The sequence below is a fragment of the Ambystoma mexicanum genome, chromosome 9, assembly GCF_040938575.1.
Source record: "Ambystoma mexicanum isolate Mex_15411 chromosome 9, UKY_AmexF1_1, whole genome shotgun sequence".
NCBI classification, from domain to species: Eukaryota; Metazoa; Chordata; class Amphibia; order Caudata; family Ambystomatidae; genus Ambystoma; species Ambystoma mexicanum.
Genome location: NC_090931.1, coordinates 54,095,475 through 54,111,905, shown reverse-complemented (window position 1 = coordinate 54,111,905; position 16,431 = coordinate 54,095,475). Strand labels below are relative to the sequence as shown.

Genomic DNA, 16,431 nt, shown 5'->3' with positions numbered 1-16,431 from the left:
GCTAGATGGATAGGGTCCCTCAGATCATTGTTGGTTGTCTGGAGCGCTCCACTTGTTGAGCGGGTAGATGGATATAGTCCATTGGATTTGTTTTGAAAGGAGACTTCCTTTTTTTCCTTTAGCAACATTGCCACCAGACCCTGCCGCGTTTTCACAGACATCGACACAGAGGGGGCCGGGGGGGGGTTGCGATTCATCATTGAGATTTCATTGCACAGTGCAGCGATGTTTACAGGGTCTTGAAACACGGAGGACGAGTTTCCAGGCAAAGGGCCACATGCAGGAGCTTTGCCATTCTTCATAGGTTGGGTGCTTAGTAGAGCTTTACCTCCACCTGGCAAGTGTGACTTGACACCTACTCCAGGGTTTTCTCTTTGGTCTTCGTCTAACAGGGCCATAGGCTTGGCCGAATTAAGCAAGATGATGTCCACCATGCTTTGGAATAGATGCTGTCAAGCAGATGTTACTGTTGTTACTAGTGTAACCCTTTGCAGATACTGTAAGTACTTTAAGGACTCAAATGCACACAAAACTGCAATAAGCACTAATCCTCTCGCATCAACCAAGGCAGTCCACCCAGCCCTGGGTAGCGAACTCGGGTTCAAACTAGCTGGGTGTTAAATTACCAGATTGCCAGAATGCCAGATTGCCAGATTACCAGATTGCCAGATTGCAAATGTGCCCCCTGCATGATACCGTAATCATTAGCAAGCTGACTTTGCGCTCACCGAAGGCTCTAGGGTTTAGCTCAGGATCCAGCTTCTGCCTCCGTACAAGCCACTAATGCCACCTCTCACGCTGCTGAGAGCGAAGGTGCAGAAAACGCACCACACAGAGGGTGAGACAAAAAAAGACAGAACACAGCACAAGAAAACACAGGGGGGACTGGGGGAGACTCTAAGGCTCTAAGGCAGCTATTTGCCTGACACCGGGCTTAGTGGGTTTATCAGCTTACCGGCTGATCACTGGTGGGCACTGCTAGACACTGCTGATTCGCAGCTCACGGCTCGTAGCTCCTAGCTCGCCCACCATCAGCCTCCAGATCATGGCGGCCCCCTGGCCCACTGCTTAAGTTCTTTGCTGTCAGCCTCGCCATCAACCTCGTTGATCCACAAGGAGCTAGAGGGCCAGAATGGCAGGAGCCAGAGCCAACAATACACCAGGATGCCCTAGGATGCACTAGAGGAAAGGCACTCTCGCCGTCTTAGCGTCAAGACGCACAACGCGATTGGCAAATGCGCCGCTTCCGACACCGAGCGCCTGCATCTGCGGTTGCTTGACTTGTTGGGAAAAGAAGATCAAGTCAGTGGAGGATTGTTAGTTTATCAAAATGATTGGCAGTGTTGGATTCTCCTGTTTTTCCTTCATCAAGGAGTGTGGTGTTCTTTTGTTGTTAAGTTGTTAGAGAGTTTAGCAGAGCAGTGTTCTCCTGCTTTTAGTTTAACAGGGAATTTGCTGGCAAGGTGCTTTCTGTTATTAGTTTATAAGGGAGAATACCGGGTGGATCTACCTTGTGTGCTAGTTTATCAGAGAGTTAGCAGAGTGATATTCTGTTGTTCGTTTGTCAAGGAGTTCAACATTGTGCTGTTCACTTGTTAGTTTATTTGGAGGATTACCAGTGTTGTGTTCACCTGTTGTTAGTGTTTCAGGGAGTCTAGTAGTGTGGTGTTCTCCGGTTGTTTGTTTATGATGTGCATTTATCAGTGTCGTGTTCTACTGTTCTTTTTTAAGGGAGTTTAGCAGTGTGGTGTTCTCTTGTTAGGTTCTAATGGAGTTTAGCAGTGTGGTGTTCTCTTGTTAGCTTTTAAGGACATTTAGCAGTATGGAGCTCTCATTGTGTTGGTTTACCAAGGAGTTTACCAGTCTGGTGTTCTCTTGTTGTTAGTTAGTTAGGGAGAACAGCAAAGTAATGTTTCCCTCTTGTTATTTTATCAGGGATTTTAACACTGTGAGCCTGTGGTTCTGTGCATTAACACTTTTGAGTGTATTTATGCACAGAATGGGGTTAACATAATAAACAATCTTGGGCCCAAATAACCGGACAGACTCTACTTTATTATCAACTCAATAAAGTAGGGAAACCTGGCAAACAGCGAATCGTAGTCCACACACTCTGTTATATTTCAGGTGCACAAATACTTTATTCCTCGATGTGTGTCAGCTGTGATGTCATCCTACATGGCAAATAATCAAACCTATTTAACAGAGGGATTGGTTAGGGGAACATATCTACCCATAGGTTCTGTAAGTGTTAGTAACATTATTGGTTGCCCCTCATCTGGCAGGCAAACCTCAAACTTCCCTCTGACTACATGGAATACAGATTATAACAGTATAACTGCAGTGGATTGGCCCCTGCAACTTTGTATGCCCATCGTTGCATAGGCCCTCATGATAGGTTGGCATACTCTCCCCACTTGGACACTCGGCTCACTAGCAGCACGTAATCAAAATGAAACCCAGGTGCAGAGAACAACGTTGCCCACTTGCCTAATTAGTCTACCATCTCTCATCAACCAAGCCTTCAGTTAAGGCCTCTCTTTGTACTTGAACTTGATGGATGTTCTCTTCTCTGGAACTTTAAGGGGAGTTGAGATAAATAGTTAACTTTTTCCAGTGATTTATGGACAGGCCTTATTTTCTGATCTTGTCCCACCTGAAGAGACCATGATTTTGTCAATTTCGCTGTCTATTTAGTGCTATTTGATTTGATTATGTCAGGGGCCATTACCCTCTTCGACCTCTAGAGACTTGGTTGGTCCGTCTCACATATGCTTTTCTGCAGCTCTAATTGTCAATACTTGACATTTGCAAATGTTGGCTCATTTACTTAATCTAAGAGAAATATGGCCTGCATACATTGCTTATCCTTGTTGCCTCTCTTTGTACACTCCAGTTACTTCTTGCAGTGGAACCCTTGATCTTTGGCCCACCGCTATTCTTTGTTCATGCACGAGCATCTCTCAGCTCTGCAGCCCTGGTTTCCCTCCTTCGAGCTCATCGCTTACTCTTATTCAGATCCGACATCCATCTTTCCATCATGGCTGCTTCATCCGTGTTATGTTTTCTACTGCAGCAAGCTTTTATGTGGTTCATCTACCTTGCATTCTCATGTATATACATTTACTACTCATCTGGTTATTTATCTTCTTTGTATGTATGGTTCTTCTCACTTTTATGTATGTTACTTTACTTCTTCAGTTATATCTTAATTCTTTAAGTATTCTTATCTTGTTTCAGTGCATCATTGTGTCTTCTCCTCATGACGTCGCTTTTGACCTGTCAGATGTCCTGCACAGCTCTTCGATGATCAGTGGTGTCTGCAGATCTCTTGCTACCATTTCAGTTCGAGGGCACATTCATTACTGTTGTCTGAGTGCATATCGTCTCTCATACACTCAATGAAGCATTGGAATAATACCTGGTGTCATGCACAGTGTCCTCCTTTTGTTTATCCAATAGGTTGGAGGTTATGGGGTGGGCCCTATCAGTGACGCACATGCCTGCTCCTCTACAGTTCTGTCTATTCTTTCAGTGAGAGAGGCTTCAAGTCAACAATGTCCTTGCTTCTGGTGGATCGTAGGCCTCCAGAGATGCTGTCTTTCGCAGTGAGGTCGCTTGGTGCCCTCAGGGTGATAGGCTTGTAGATCACGCAGCAGGATTTAACAATGATACAGGCTTGCATCGGGAGCCAGTGCAGTTCACAAAAGCAGGATGTTCTAGTGATGTGCAGAATGGCACTAGCACTACGGAAGGCCCATTGAACAATTGCAAGTGTTCAAATTAAATAAGGGAGAACCACATGAGGCCGGAAAGGTCCGGGTACTGAACAATTACATGAAGACGAGAGTCGAGGCGCAGAGCCGGGATTCTGGATTCCGGCTTAGACGCAGGAGGGCTCAGGAATCTCATGAACCAGGAAATCTGTCCAAAGCACCTGCATTCCAGATCTTGGGAAACCGGCCCACCATGCTGTCTTCTGGATCATAGAGGGGGTGACTCCTTAACACTTAGATGCTGAGCAGGGTATTCTTTGTAGTATCACTAAGGTTACCAGATGACTCCATGTCACCTTGGACATGTCGTTCCAGTCCTGTGCATTATATTCAAGTGAACTGTCCAAGATTGCAACTCCCAGAATGCAGTAGATAAGGAAATGAAAGCCCAGGACGCTCACACGGACGGACCACGGGGCACAGGGAACACATCACCCCTGGAGGAACCCATAAGGCTGGCAATTGCTGCACACCAGAATGTAGAACAGGGGAAGGGATGTGGGCCACTGTTGGCCAGAGCAGTGCGGGTAGGAAAGGGTACTGCCACCAACCAACCCTACTAAAAACTCACCCTTCTGTATACACCTCTCAAACTCTCAAGTAAACACAGCCGCATCACTACAGCACAACAAACCGCACACACTTCACAACACCACAACTCCAAAACAAATAGCCACCCCCAACACCACATGGCATCTACCAACTGAAAAACACACCTATGCTCGGTGAACGGTGTCACCAAACTGAAGCTGACAACAGCACATTACAGCTCTCTTTCTCTTTATTTCCCAGTCAATCCTACTAACTCACCCCCAGATCCACCAGAGCACCAAGAGACCACGCAGGTGGCAACAGTGCGCGGTACAGGAACCTTTAACATAACATCATTTTCTGCTGTAATGGTAAAGGGAGGAGTTTTGTTTATAGTATAGGCTCACAGGCGTCAATGAACTCCATATACAATAACATTTTATCTAAGCAGGCTGCTTGTTCAGAAAATGACAGTGTAGCCTACACCAACTCCAGTGCTTCATTGTGAGATGTGGCTTAGTTCTCTTAGACCCAAATCCCCACAATTGTTTGCCTATTTCAAAGCACACAGAAACCCCTCAGGTCTGGCCAGCGGGATGGCAAACTGTTTCTTAAAATTGTGGTAGACATTCTTCAAAGAGGTGTTTGTTATTGTGTCATTTCAGGAATTCTGAACACTGTAGTTAGTGGCGGGAAGCAAAGAGCACAATGACGGAATTGTACTCCACTTTCTAGACCACACCGGTGCCTCTTGATGTGGGTAAATGACACATTGTCGAAATCTTCGCAATTGAAGAAGAGACATGTTTCACCTGGAAAGCCGTGGTGGTGGTGGTGGTGCTCCTTCTTTGATGCATTTTGTCGGCATAAAACAGTGCATCAATGCTGCCCCCATACAGCAGACATTACATGGATAAAAACGGTCAAGTACAAATACACAAGGTAATGCCACCTCAAAACATGCAAAGAGCAACTTTATAAAAGAAACCGTTACAAATATCCCAGACATACCTTTCGTTCATTGCTATTAGGTGACAATAACAGGGAATGGTGTGCAGGGTATCTGGTCTTTCCACCTAATGCCATTCCATTGAATTTATCCCATCCAAAAACTTTGCATCTATTGCATTTTTTGGGGTGGGTAAAGGGTTAATTTTTGTTTAGGTGCATCATAAAGGGTAAAAAAAAAAGGGTTGGGGGGTGAACCCCCCTCAAAAACAAATAAATAAATAAATAACATGTATTAGATGCAACGTTTTCAGATGGAAAACATTTGATGGAATGGCATTAGATGGGAAGACCATAAACCAGTGTACAGACATCACAAACATCACCCACAACCTACATCTTTTACACAAGATCTTAAAAACTTTTTCATATCAAATTCGTGGATTGCATGAATGCCGAAATGCAGAACGGCACCCGCTCGCAGACTTTCACGGTAGCATCGGCGCGGCTATGAACGGTGCTGGTGCTACCGTCATCCCCATTCCCATTGAGTCCTAGGGGACTCAAATGGGAATGGGGTGTGACATTTTCCGGCGCTTGGCTTCACGGACCGCCGGGGCTGTAATGCCACGGTGATTCACTAAAGCCAGGCACTGGGAAAAAACACAACTCCGGCGGCAGCCTGCCGTTTTTACTGGCACGGCTACTGCCGGGGTTGTAATGAGGCCAATAGACCTGTGTTGGATTGCACTAAATCCCAAAATACAAAGCTGTCCATTCAAGCCACCACAACATCGGCTTCACTCGCTGCGTAAAGGTGCATATGCACGGGCGTGGCATGCATCCAACAGCATATATACGTATGCCGTTCCATTAAACACCACCAAACGTGTCCCTGCGTCGTGGTCTGATCAGCAGCTTCTTCTTCACATTTAAACAATTTCCTGGCTGCACTGGCATCCAACATGCGTCAACATGGAGAAATGACTTTGGCATTGTCTGGGTCCAAACACTGCAACAATCCGGAATGTCTCCAGGCCTAGTAGGGCCCTTGCCCCCGACCCCCTTTTGTCTTGTGGCTCCTGGAAACACTTTATGGTGTAGAGGCGCTTATAAATAATCAATAAAAATAAAAATAAAAAAAATCTCTCAGCAGAATTGAAAATAGTTCCAAACTGTGTGAAATTCAAAATGAACTTGAGAACCTGGTTGGGTGATTTATAAGGAATGCATAACTTTAACAGCTTCTCCTTTAACTGGCAACACCCTATGTATCCAGCCTTGAAATGTGATCAAAGGTGTACATTTTGTGAGTGGGTTAGTTTCAATTGTTTGCCTCTGCTATCCATATAATGAGTCCAATATGCCCCGAGCATGACAGGCTCGTGTTTGTCTTCATTTATTTAGTTATATAAAGAGGAACAATGTCCTTTTGATCACAAAAAAAGAACAATAGATAAGAAATCAGATGTGATGGGAAGCAGTGAGCTTATTACAATGGGGTGTTTGAGGGACATTCGGACCAGGTTGTGGAGGGGAGGAAATGGAACAGTCTCCGGGGACAATACATAAGGGGACATATATAAATTAAGGACAACCAACATTAGACATTTTTAAGTGCAGGTAGGCGGTACGGCCAGCTGTGCTCGGGACGTGACCAAGATGGGTGAAGTGCTATAATGGAGGCAGAGGAAGTGAGGGACAGAGGCAGGTTAGAGGCGAGGGACAAATGTTAGCTAGCAGGCAGGTGAGAGATAGTTAAAGAGGGTAACTCAAAAGCAAGGAGGTGGGCTTTTAGTTTGGTTTTGAACAAATACATGTAGACTTTTTCTCGCAACATCCAGGGGAAGAGAATTCCATGCAGGTGGAGCAAGAAGAGAGAAAGAGAGGAAGCGAGAGGAAGCACAGGGAGGTAGAGGAGCCATAAGGATAGTCGAGGAGGCAGAGCGCAGATTATGAGAAGGCCTGTAGAGTTGTATAGATACAGTGGTGCCTTACCATGGATAGATTTTTGAACCAGGAGAAGATAGACCCTTTTGCTCAATGTTGCCCTTCTTTCAGATTGCCTACTTTTATAATGGAGGGTGTCTACCCCACTGCCCCCACCACACGCTGCCTTTCCGGCCCTCTGACATCCGCCCCCACTCCTCATTGCACCTCTCTCCCATCCATTTCACCTTTCTCCCATCCATTGCACCTCTCTCTCACCATTGCACATCTCTCCCACCATTGCACATCCCTCCCACCATTGCACATGTCTTCCATCCATTGCACATCTCTCCCACCATTGCACATCTCTCCCATCCATTGCACATGTCTTCCATCCATTGCACATCCCTCCCACCATTGCACTTTTCTCCCATCCATTGCACATGTCTTCCATCCATTGCACATCTCTCCCACCATTGCACATGTCTCCCATCCATTGCACATCTCTCCCATCCATTGCACCTCTCTCCGATCCATTGCACCTCTCTCCCATCCATTGCACATGTCTTCCATCCATTGCACTTCTCTCCCATCCATTGCACTTCTCTCCCATCCATTGCATTGGTTATTTATAACGTGCTCAACACCCAGAGGTTTCTAAGCGTGGACCCGGAGATCGAACCTGTGGTGCTCCGTGTCGTCTTGCTTCCAAGGCAAGTACGTTGCCTCTGAGCTATCCTCCCGAGACAGTGTCATCCATTATAGGTCTCTTGTTCCGATCACACACCTCCTTCCCCGTGACACCCCATTAACATTGTTTTTTAAATGATTTAAACCTGCGGAAGAAGGCATTTCCGAGAGGAAGCCATTTTAGGATGCCCTGGACGCCGGCTCAACCACAGCTGCCGCTCCACACTCTTAGACCGCCATGGAAATAGAGGAGGGGCTCCGCTTGGAGCCCCGTCTTCCGGCTCCATGGCGTCCATCTTAGTTAAATATTTGTTATGAATGCACGGGACACCGTGAGGCGTCCAGTTGATTTATACAAAATGCATTGCTGTCTGCAGCCCGGGTTTTGGGATTGCAAACCCGTGGTGCTAATAGCAATATTATCTGATTCGGCCCTCTGGAAGGGTCGTAATGGCACTGGGGGCCAACGGTAAGTTGTAACTTGGGCCCCGGGCAGTTACCACCTGTTCCCACCTTCCGGATTGGGTATTACTGCTTAATTAACTGTCAAATGATGTAGCACTACAAATATGTCTGCAAACCATATACTGTATTATTGGAGTGAAGATTAATCAGTGTCGGGAATAACATATTGTAAGCTGGTTAATCAGTGTTGGATCTCCCGAGGGATTATTCTTCCATGGTTATGTTATGTCACGATGCTTTTGATTTGTGACCAATCACCAAATTAGTAGTTTCAAAGTATCTCATAACGCGGGAATGCTGCCATGATGGAGTCACTATGTGAAGTGGGTGGAGCCCACTTTCTGATACTAGGGAAGGGAACAGGAAGGTGGGCACGAGGATCAGGGAGCCCAGCGTAGCAGCCATTGGTCTTGCCTTCTCTTTGCTATAGGATCTGGTAGAAGAGTCTGGAAATACAGCAGCCATATTTGAAAGGTTGGGCAGGGATTGGACAGGCTATCTCGCTCTAGCCGAGTTTCGTGCTGTTGGACGTCGGTTTTTGACCGGCTACTGTCCCCGCTGGTGGATCCAGGCTTTCACTGAGGGCTGGCAATGGAGGGAACTGTATCTCCCAACTCTGACATGGATTGAGGGATATCTCTGCTGGAAAGTCTGGTGCCCTCAAGGCTGTGGAGGCAAGGAGGTCACCTGAGAAGGTGATTATCTGGAAACAGTTAGGATCCTCATTCAGGAGCAAGCACCGTGCCTATGGACTAGTTCTGTCCTTCACTCAAGATCACACTGCGGGATAGGTTTCCATTCTCTGCTGGATGTATCGTCTAGTGGCTCTGTCTGTTCTGTGTGTCTCTACACTGAAGGGGTGTTGCTGTCACAGGCGATTCTCTTTAGTACTGTGGTCTCTCTGGAGGGGTTTGCACAAGAGGAGCATCTTTTATTCGCTTCCATCTGCTCGCCACTTCAGGCTCTCATAAATTCTCATCCTTCTGGACCTTTCCCCTCCTTTACACTCTGGCCTCTGGGTTTTCCTGCCTTTGTTCTTCAGTGGTTCGAATCATATGTGTCCGATTGATCCTTTTACATCTCATGGGGTGCTCCCCTACTTTCCCGCTTTTACACAGTGTTCCTCAAGGCTGAGTTTTGTGCACTCTCCTCTTTCCTCTGTTATCTCTTCCTTTGGCCTTTCTTCCCACCTCGACACCGATGACTCCAGGATCCATTTCTCCTTCTCTTCCTTTTCTGACTCTCTTCATACCCAGTGGTGGAAATGGAAAAAATGTGGTGGGTGATCCCACAAGTGCCGGGTGGGGGAGGAGTTGGGGAAGAGGGGGCGAGGTCTAGAGGGGGCGGGGTTGGTAGTGGCCAGCCGATCAGATAAATACTTAAAAAAAAAGAAAGAAAAAAAAGCACCCACAAAGGCAACATTGCCTTTTACCACAGGGCTTTAAGTGGGACGGGGCCTGCCGGGCTGATTTGAGGCGGGACCCTGTGGGGCCCACTGATCTCCCCTGCCAGCCCCGGCCACTACACGAAAAGGATTTTTTTCTGAAGCCTGAAGCTCTCTCTCGTGTGCAAAAGCTTCAGGCTCCAGCAAAAAATGCCTTTCAGCCATAATGGTGGCGCCGCACCTGCGAGGCATCCCTTTAAGCAGGAGATGCCCATGGGCCGGTGCCACCATTATGGAGAGAAACGTGAGGCCACTGGAAGCTGAGGCCTTCTTCAGGAAAACGGCCTCAGCGGCCTCACCCTTTCAGCCTTAATGGTGACGCCGCCCCTCCCCAGCTGCCGAGGGGAAGCGTCCCCATTAAGGCTGAATAGAAAGTAAATGCAGAGATCAGCACCCTCTTCCCCAGGGGGAGAGGGTGTTGATCACTACAAAAGGCTGCCTGGCAGGGGTGCCAGTAGCCCATTGAGCCGGGGCTCTTCAGGGGGGCGTGGCCTAACGGGCCAGCAGGACCCCTGCAGTTAGGCCAGGCCCCCTTGATGAGCCCTGGCTCATTTTGTTGTGCCAAAAAAAAAAACGCCCGCGAGGGCAGCATTGCCTTTGATGCGGCTCTGGCACTGGTGTGTAAAGCACAATGCTCGCTACATGTACAACTGACTCCTTTCAGTTGTACATGTAGTGAGCCTTGTGCATTGCACACCACTGGCAAAGCCGCGGTAAACGGCAATGCTGCCGTCGCGGACGCTTTTTTTTTTCTTTCTTTTTTCTAGCACGGTTCATGGGTTTGGGCGGCTGACTCTGGCCGGATCCCGAGATCCGGCTACACATCTGGTGCCGGATCTCGGATCCGCCGAGAGCCGGCCCAATGACCAGCACTGTTCATACCGCCATCTCTGCCTGTCTCATTCACCAATCCAGTCTCGGGTGTGCACTCACTCCCTTCATCTCAATGCCGCTTAAACGGAGATTCTCTTCTTCCCCGCATTCACTGTTCCTGCTCCTGTGTTTCCTCCCCCTCTTGTCTTTCCTCTCAGTAGTCTTCCTTTCTCACTTTCTGCGTGAAATCTGGGTGCTCTCTTACTTCTGCTTTCTTTTTCCGACACCTTTCCAACACTGCTCGCTACTTTGGTTTCAAACTGTACACTATACACAACGCCCTCCCTTTCTTTACCTTTCCCGATACTAAACTTCTTATTTTCTTGATTCTCTCTCTTCCTCGCTATTGCTCGTCACTCTTATCGGTCTTCCCCTCCTCTCATCTTGCCCCCCGCCCCCAGTCTGTGCAGCCTTTCCCCTACACCTCTGCCCTCCCCTCTCTTCTGTACCTTTTTTTGCCATCTTTTGAATCTCGTCTATTCGCACCCCGGGAAGGGCGCTCAGCCATTCGGGTGGCTGGAACAGCAGGCGAGAATTCACAATCCTTACCTGCTGTTGCAGCAACCGGAAGCCCTTCACCCGGGTGGCGTTTTATTTTTTGCTATCATTGCGGATAGACAGTGTTGCCAACTCCTCAGTGAAGAAAGTAGCTATTGGCTCCCCTAGAAGTCGCCAGAAGTAGCTAGATGATGTCACTGCCTAATTTGCATAATTACCTCCTCTTTCCCCCTCCACTTACCTGCAGGACTAGAGCATTGCGCTCCAGTCCCAGAGCTCCTCCCGTCTGGCTGCCGCCATAGACATGGAAATGGGACTTTTCCATGTCGGCGGCCATTTTGTGTTCTGTTTCTATTTTTTTCATTTTCCAGCAGGAGATCGGCTGGGCTAGCAGCGCAAATCTACCGATGAACCCGGGTTAAACCTGGGTCCGCATCCCAGATGAACCCACAGCCCGAGCGGAGGCCCTCGCTTCACTCGGGCCTGCCTTTACTCGGGCTAGTGGGCCGTTAAAGGTCATGTGCGCCCTACTGGCAGGGCATGAAAGCCATAATGTGCCACTTCCCTTGTATCGTTTTCAAGTCTCTCCATGGCCTTGCCCCCTGCCACATCTGCTCCATAATCTCCTTTTACCTTCCTCCCTCGCTCCCTTCCATCTTTAAACCTAGTTTCTCCTGGTAGCCCCTAAGCCACCCTGCGCCCAGTCTCGCTTTCGCTCTTTCACTCCGCTGGCGCGCAACCACTGGAACTCTCTGGGCCTGAGTCACCGGAGCGCTTCATAATGGCGCAATCCAATAGGAACACGTTCTGTGAATCAGGCCCGCGCCTCTTCACATCAGATCTACTCAGAACTCAACTGTGTCTTAAACCCATCATGACTGTCTAAATGTACCCTTCACATTATTGCACTGGTTTATTTATGCACGGCGCTTTGGCGAAAGCACCTAACAAATCAGCTGCGCGCCCCCGCCTTCAGCGGCCTCACTGTCCCCCAATCTTCTAACTCCGTGGCCCGCTTCTTTCCCGCAGGACCTGTGCGGCGCCAGCACGTGTGACACGCTGGGGATGGCAGATGTGGGCACAATGTGTGATCCTAAGCGCAGCTGCTCCGTGATCGAGGACGACGGCCTGCCCTCCGCTTTCACAACAGCGCACGAGCTGGGTAAGGGCGCGGGAGCGCGCATCGTCTGCATTGCACCCATTGTCTAGTCCTGCCCGTGAGATGTGGCTGAAGATTTCAATCCTGATATGCGGGTGTGTTTGCAGGAAGCGGTCATGGTTTGCAGTTTAAACATCCAGAGCTTGTTAAACTCTTATGTTTAGAACATGGCCACCTGTGATACCAGCAAATATGACGCCTTTTTATTGTGTACCAAACCTGCAGAGGATGAGACAGTTGCGCTATTGTGTCGTGTATAGGGTGCCTTCTGCCTTGTTTAGAGACCCGCGAGAGGCAAGTGAGAGATGGGGGGTTTGGGGTGAGCAGTTAATAGGAGTAGAGGGGGGGCACGGACATTGCCGCAGTGTTGCCGTGTGCAGGCAGAGGAACCACGCTCTGTGTGGGGAGCCCTGTAAGTGTTTTGGAGGCCTGGGCGTCCGTGATTACCAAGGTGGGTACACGTTGTGGTGGGCTTGCTTGGGGTCAAGCATGGGTTTGTGCGGTACACACTAGTGTTCATGCGTTCATGTCATATGTTTTGAGGTTAGCATAAAAAGTGGCAGAAGATTCCGTAATCATACTTAGCAACATGGCAATTCCTTATTTGGAATGTGCGGGGTTGCACTGTGATGCATGGTTGCAGTGTGATGTGCTGTGATGCAGGGTTGCAGTGTGATGTACTGTGATGCAGGGTTGTACTGTGATGCAGGGTTGCAGTGTGATGTGCTGTGATGCAGGGTTGTACTGTGATGCAGGGTTGTACCGTGATGCGGGGTTGCACTGTGATGCATGGTTGCATTGTGATGTGCTGTGATGCAGAGTTGCAGTGTGATGCATGGTTGCACTGTGATGTGCTGTGATGCTGGGTTGCACTGTGATGCATGGTTGCATTGTGATGTGCTGTGATGCAGAGTTGCACTGTGATGCAGCGTTGTACCGTGATGCGGGGTTGCACTGTGATGCATGGTTGCACTGTGATATGCTGTGATGCAGAGTTGCACTGTGATGCATGGTTGCACTGTGATGTGCTGTGATGCTGGGTTGCACTGTGATGCATGGTTGCAGTGTGATGTGCTGTGATGCAGGGTTGTACTGTGATGCAGGGTTGTACTGTGATGGGGGTTGTACAGTTATGCATGGTTGCACTTTGATGTACCGTGATGCGGGGTCGCACTGTGATGCATGGTTGCAGTGTGATGTGCTGTGATGCAGGGTTGCACTGTGATGCATGGTTGCAGTGTGATGTGCTGTGATGCAGGGTTGCACTGTGATGCATGGTTGCAGTGTGATGTGCTGTGATGCAGGGTTGTACTGTGATGCAGGGTTGTACTGTGATGGGGGTTGTACAGTTATGCATGGTTGCACTTTGATGTACCGTGATGCGGGGTCGCACTGTGATGCATGGTTGCAGTGTGATGTGCTGTGATGCAGGGTTGCACTTTGCAGTGTGATGTGCTGTGATGCAGGGTTGTACTGTGATGCGTGGTTGCAGTGTGATGTGCTGTGATGCAGGGTTGGACTGTGATGCAGGGTTGTACTGTGATGGGGGTTGTACTGTGATGCATGGTTGCAGTGTGATGTGCTGTGATGCAGGGTTGTACTGTGATGCATGGTTGCAGTGTGATGTGCTGTGATGCAGGGTTGCACTGTGATGCATGGTTGCAGTGTGATGTGCTGTGATACAGGGTTGTACTGTGATGCAGGGTTGTACCGTGATGCGGGGTTGCACTGTGATGCATGGTTGCATTGTGATGTGCTGTGATGCAGGGTTGTACTGTGATGCAGGGTTGTACCGTGATGCGGGGTTGCACTGTGATGCATGGTTGCATTGTGATGTGCTGTGATGCAGAGTTGCACTGTGATGCATGGTTGCACTGTGATGTGCTGTGATGCTGGGTTGCACTGTGATGCATGGTTGCAGTGTGATGTGCTGTGATGCAGGGTTGTACTGTGATGCAGGGTTGTACTGTGATGGGGGTTGTAAAGTTATGCATGGTTGCACTTTGATGTACCGTGATGCGGGGTCGCACTGTGATGCATGGTTGCAGTGTGATGTGCTGTGATGCAGGGTTGCACTGTGATGCATGGTTGCAGTGTGATGTGCTGTGATGCAGAGTTGTACTGTGATGAGTGGTTGCAGTTTGATGTGCTGTGATGCAGGGTTGTACTGTGATGCAGGGTTGTACTGTGATGGGGGTTGTACTGTGATGCATGGTTGCACTGTGATGTGCTGTGATGCTGGGTTGCACTGTGATGCATGGTTGCAGTGTGATGTGCTGTGATGCAGGGTTGTACTGTGATGCAGGGTTGTACTGTGATGGGGGTTGTACAGTTATGCATGGTTGCACTTTGATGTACCGTGATGCGGGGTCGCACTGTGATGTATGGTTGCAGTGTGATGTGCTGTGATGCCGGGTTGCACTGTGATGCATGGTTGCAGTGTGATGTGCTGTGATGCAGAGTTGTACTGTGATGCGTGGTTGCAGTGTGATGTGCTGTGATGCAGGGTTGTACTGTGATGCAGGGTTGTACTGTGATGGGGGTTGTACTGTGATGCATGGTTGCAGTGTGATGTGCTGTGATACAGGGTTGTACTGTGATGCAGGGTTGTACCGTGATGCGGGGTTGCACTGTGATGCATGGTTGCAGTGTGATGTGCTGTGATGCAGGGTTGTACCGTGATGTGGGGTTGCACTGTGATGCATGGTTGCAGTGTGATGTGCTGTGATGCAGGGTTGCACTGTGATGCATGGTTGCATTGTGATGTGCTGTGATTCAGGGTTGTAATGTGATGCAGGGTTGTACTGTGGTGTGGGGGTTGTAGTGTGATGCAGGGTTGTACCGTGATGCAGGGTTGTACTGTGATAGGAGGTTGTACTGTGATGCAGGGTTGCACTGTGATGCATGGTTGCAGTGTGATGTGCTGTGATGCAGGCTTGTACTGTGATGCAGGGTTGTACCGTGATGCAGGGTTGTACCGTGATGGAGGGTTGTACTGTGATGCAGGGTTGCACTGTGATGCATTGTTGCACTGGGATGCTGGGTTGTACAGTGAAGCAGGGTTGTACCGTGATGCAGGGTTGTACCGTGATGCAGGGTTGTACTGTGATGTGGGGTTGTACTGTGATGCGGGGTTGTACTGTGATGCGTGGTTGTACTGTGATGCAGGGTCGTACTGTGATGCAGGGTTGTACTGTGATGCATGGTTGCAGTGTGATGTGCTGTGATGCAGGGTTGTACCGTGATGCGGGGTTGTACTGTGATGCGGGGTTGTACTGTGATGCGTGGTTGTACTGTGATGCAGGGTTGTACTGTGATGCATGGTTAAACTGCGATGCGGGGTTGCACTGTGATGCGTGGTTGCACCGTGATGCTGGGTTGTACCGTGATGCAGGGTTGTACCGTGATGCGGGGTTGTACCATGATAGAAGGTTGTACCATGGTGCGGGGTTGTACCGTGATGCAGGGTTGATGCAGGGTTGTACCGTGATGTGGGGTTGTACCGTGATGCAGGATTGTACTGTGAAGTGGGGTTGGCTAGTGTACACTGTGTGTCTGGCCTCATTGTATTGTTAATCATAGAAGTTTGAGCAGTGGTGGAGTTGCAGTATCTTTGAGGTGTCTGAAGGGAGTCGGAGGGGAAGTCTTGCCAATTCACTAAACATTGCGGCAATGACTTTGTGACCTGTCAATGCAGGTCCTGGCATTGTGGTGGAGGCGCCGCCTGCCGTTGCCGTGCCAGGTTCACAGCATCTCACTTTTCCGTCCGCTATTGTAATGGAAGGGGTGCTGTGTAAGGAGCCCCGCCTTCAACAACCATAGCGGCCATCTTGGCAAAGTATTTTCATTCATTGAACACTACTGGAAGCACCACTTGTGACTCTTGATTCTCTCACAAAAATAAAACAATGGATGTGTAATGATGGTTAATGGCACATCTTACATTTATTCCTGGCCTCCTGGTAATGTTTTCCTAGAATCATCAATGCGGGGTGGGGGGGGGCATGCCAGCCACCATTCCCTTTTCCCTGCTCTCCCAGAGCGGGCATTTGCAGTCTTGGAATACTGCATGTGCCTAGAACTGCCTGAAAACGCCATGGGCCTGATTTGCAAAAGCG

At 48.9% G+C, this 16,431-nt stretch overlaps 1 protein-coding gene across 1 annotated transcript in view; it reads left to right on the top strand.

The window, feature by feature from the left end:
- The window catches only part of ADAMTS15 (ADAM metallopeptidase with thrombospondin type 1 motif 15), a 241,208-nt gene that overhangs the window by 128,934 nt on the left and 95,843 nt on the right, over positions 1 to 16,431 (top strand). Inside the window, exon 2 of the mRNA XM_069614130.1 lies at positions 12,184 to 12,316. Coding sequence (XP_069470231.1) covers positions 12,184 to 12,316 — 133 coding nt within the window. The remainder of the gene's footprint in view (positions 1 to 12,183; positions 12,317 to 16,431) is intronic.